Below are 3,069 nucleotides of genomic sequence, written 5' to 3'. Positions count from 1 at the left end.
TCGGCCTTGGTATCAATTAGCTCGTTCTTCTTCAGGTCGGGTTGCGAAAGCAATAATGAATAGTAACAAATAAATCAAACTGAAAAACAGAGATAAAGAGGAAGAGAATACCAAGAATTTTAACGTGGAACAACTCTTCGATGTGAAGAGTAAAAATCACAAGATCAAGTCCAGAAAAATGTCTATTATGAATAATGAGATTATACAAGATTCCCTAACCAGAGGACTTTATCCTCTAAAGGATGGATCTACTCACAAATGCCTAACCCAAGTTTTTCTCTTTGTAAAGGGAATGGAGAATCTTATTCTATAGAATATTCTTCTTCTTCAGCGATGGCGTTGAGTTTATTTCTCAGAGAATTTATGTATCTGACTTGCGCTTTTCTCCTGTGTGTTTTCTTCTTTTTCGCTCTCTCTTTTTAACGGCTCAACATCTAAGCATCTCTTCTTCAGCGATGGCGTTGAGTTTATTCCAACTATATTTTTGCTCTTCATAAATGAGACAGAGCACACGTACTTTATAATTAAAATTTGTAATAAAATTAAAAAATTATAATATAGCAAAATAAATGTATCTACCTATATTGGCTGTAAGCAATTACATCACTGAAATACTAAATCTTGCATGCTTGCGTATGCCAGAAATTAGTATTAAAAAGTAGCTGTATACATATAGAGAGTAATACTCACATGATGAATATACACCCATTTATCTGAGCTTAGTTTTATTGAAGGAGTTATTTAGTTACAAATCACTAACTACAATGGATATGCAGATTTATTTCACAGTTTGAACAGTAACAAAACAAAGTTCAGAGAAAAATATGGTGAAGATGTGAAGAGTCTCATTGCCCTGTATGAAGCAACCAGGCTAAGTGTTGAAGGAGAAGATAGTCTTGATGATGTAGGATACCTCAGCTGCGAGCTTCTACGCTCATGGCTGTCAAGACACCAAGACCATCATGAAGCTATATATGTTGCAAACACTCTTCAGAATCCGCTTCATTATGGCTTGTCAAGATTCTTGGATAGAAGCATCTTCCTAAGTGATTTCAAAACCAAGAATGAATGGACCTGTTTAGAGGAACTTGCTAACATCAATTCCTGCATAGTTAGGTTCATGAACCAGAATGAAATTACTGAAGTTTACAAGTAAGTTTCTTAACGAATAATGCCTCTGCAAGTCATATGTTGATTTTTGGTTGGTTATTTAAATATTGGTAATGACGAGTAAACTTTTTCCCTTAATTAACAGATGGTGGAAAGAGGTTGGAATGGGGAAGGAGGAGAAGTTTGCAAGGTATCAACCTCTTAAATGGTACACGTGGCCTATGGCATGCTTCACAGATCCACGCTTTTCAGAGCAAAGGATTGAGCTCACTAAAACTATCTCTCTAATCTACGTTATTGATGACATTTTCGATGTTTATGGGACATTAGACCAGCTTACTCTATTTACAGATGCCGTTAACAGGTATTCAAATATCTATTTATGTATCAACAACATACAAAATCAAAGTATTCTTTTGATAGGTGGGTGTGGGAGTATCTGTTCGATCCTCCTCAGTATCATCTATGGAGGGGTTTAAAACCTTAATACTAGCCCCGTCTCAAATCAGACTAGTCGCGAAAGATGAATAGATTGTAATATTTACAACAACAAAAAAGTATTCTTTTGATATCCCATTTTAATTCTTACAACGAATTGATCTCTTGATTCAGATGGGACCTATCGGGTACAGAGCAACTTCCAGACTTCATGAAAACTTGTTTAAGTGTTCTTTATGACATTACCAATGATTTCGCGGAAAAGGTGTACAAAATGCATGGTTTGAACCCTATAGATACCTTAAAAAAATCGGTAAAGAGTCCATTTATTTCGTTATGTCAATTATTTTGTGAAACACCAAGTAAATATAATGAAGCATTTTTATGAAACAGTGGGTGCGATTATTGAATGCTTTCTTGGAAGAAGCACATTGGTTGAATTCTGGTCAGTTGCCAAAGGCAGAGGAGTACTTGAACAATGGAATTGATAGCACAGGAGTGCATGTTGTACTTGTCCATGCATTCTTCCTATTTGATAAGGGTATAACTAAGGAATCTGTTGCTATCATGGAAAAAGGGATTCCAAATATTATATATTCAGTGGCAAAAATTCTTCGTCTTTCTGATGATTTGGAAGGAGCTGAGGTAAAATGGAGGTCTATTCTATTATTTATATCATTTAAACATTTTGTAGGATGCATATTAATTCAATGTTATTTTCTAATGATGTGGTTTAATACAGAGTGAAGATCAAAATGGTCTTGATGGGTCATACATTCATTGCTTCATGAATGAAAACCAAGAAGTTTCAGATGAAGACGCACAAAGGCATGTTGTCCAATTGATTTCAAGTGAATGGAAACGTCTCAATCGAGAAATCCTGACCCCAAGCTCATTTTCATCATCATTTAACAATTTTTGCCTCAATGCTGCAAGAATGGTACCTCTAATGTATCATTATCGTAGAAATCCAAGCCTCTCCATTCTACGGGAACAAGTCAAGTCACTGCTTAATGTTTGTTCTGGGCACATATAGTACATTCTCAAAGGCTCTCATTTGTGATAAAATAATTTGCGACAAATTATTTACATGCGTTTGTATTAGTTTACTTTATGAAGTAATCAATGTTTTAAAAATAAATTGAAATAAATATGTACCAAGTAGTTTTAATAATGTACGTGCACATGAAATTTCTTATGTAGATTTTCGTACTCCTTATTTGTATGTACGTCGTTTTTGTACTCAATAATAACTGAATAATATTTTCCATTTCAAAGAAGAAATAATATTTATTGTGGTATAAATGTCAAAAATTGAAATGATGAAGTGTTTATTTGTTTATGATGTCTCTTTCCAGATTGAGAAGTATAATAGTGAACCCGGAACCGATCGCTTTCATATTTTTTTTTTTTTTCGGAAAACCCTTTCATTTGGTTTTTGAATGGCAAATATAAGGCCTATAAGAGCACACTGAAGAGTATATGAGTTTTCCACAATGTAACATAAAATGGAGTTAAATG

At 34.1% G+C, this 3,069-nt stretch overlaps 1 protein-coding gene across 1 annotated transcript; it reads left to right on the top strand.

The window, feature by feature from the left end:
• The first annotated feature begins 569 nt into the window (after nt 1–569).
• Nucleotides 570–2,584, top strand: LOC133312843 (neryl diphosphate diphosphatase, chloroplastic-like). Its single transcript, XM_061514120.1, has 6 exons — nt 570–633; nt 777–1,152; nt 1,256–1,474; nt 1,723–1,861; nt 1,942–2,193; nt 2,291–2,584. The coding sequence occupies exons 1-6, from the start codon at nt 570–572 to the stop codon at nt 2,582–2,584; spliced, it is 1,344 nt and encodes a 447-aa protein (XP_061370104.1).
• Nucleotides 2,585–3,069: the final 485 nt, after the last annotated feature.

The sequence above is a fragment of the Gastrolobium bilobum genome, unplaced genomic scaffold, assembly GCF_033153095.1.
Source record: "Gastrolobium bilobum isolate Gb01-03AN ecotype WA unplaced genomic scaffold, APGP_CSIRO_Gbil_v1 utg12574, whole genome shotgun sequence".
NCBI lineage: Eukaryota > Viridiplantae > Streptophyta > Magnoliopsida > Fabales > Fabaceae > Gastrolobium > Gastrolobium bilobum.
Note: the sequence above shows the minus strand (reverse complement) of the source record. Positions and strands in the feature narration are given on the sequence as shown.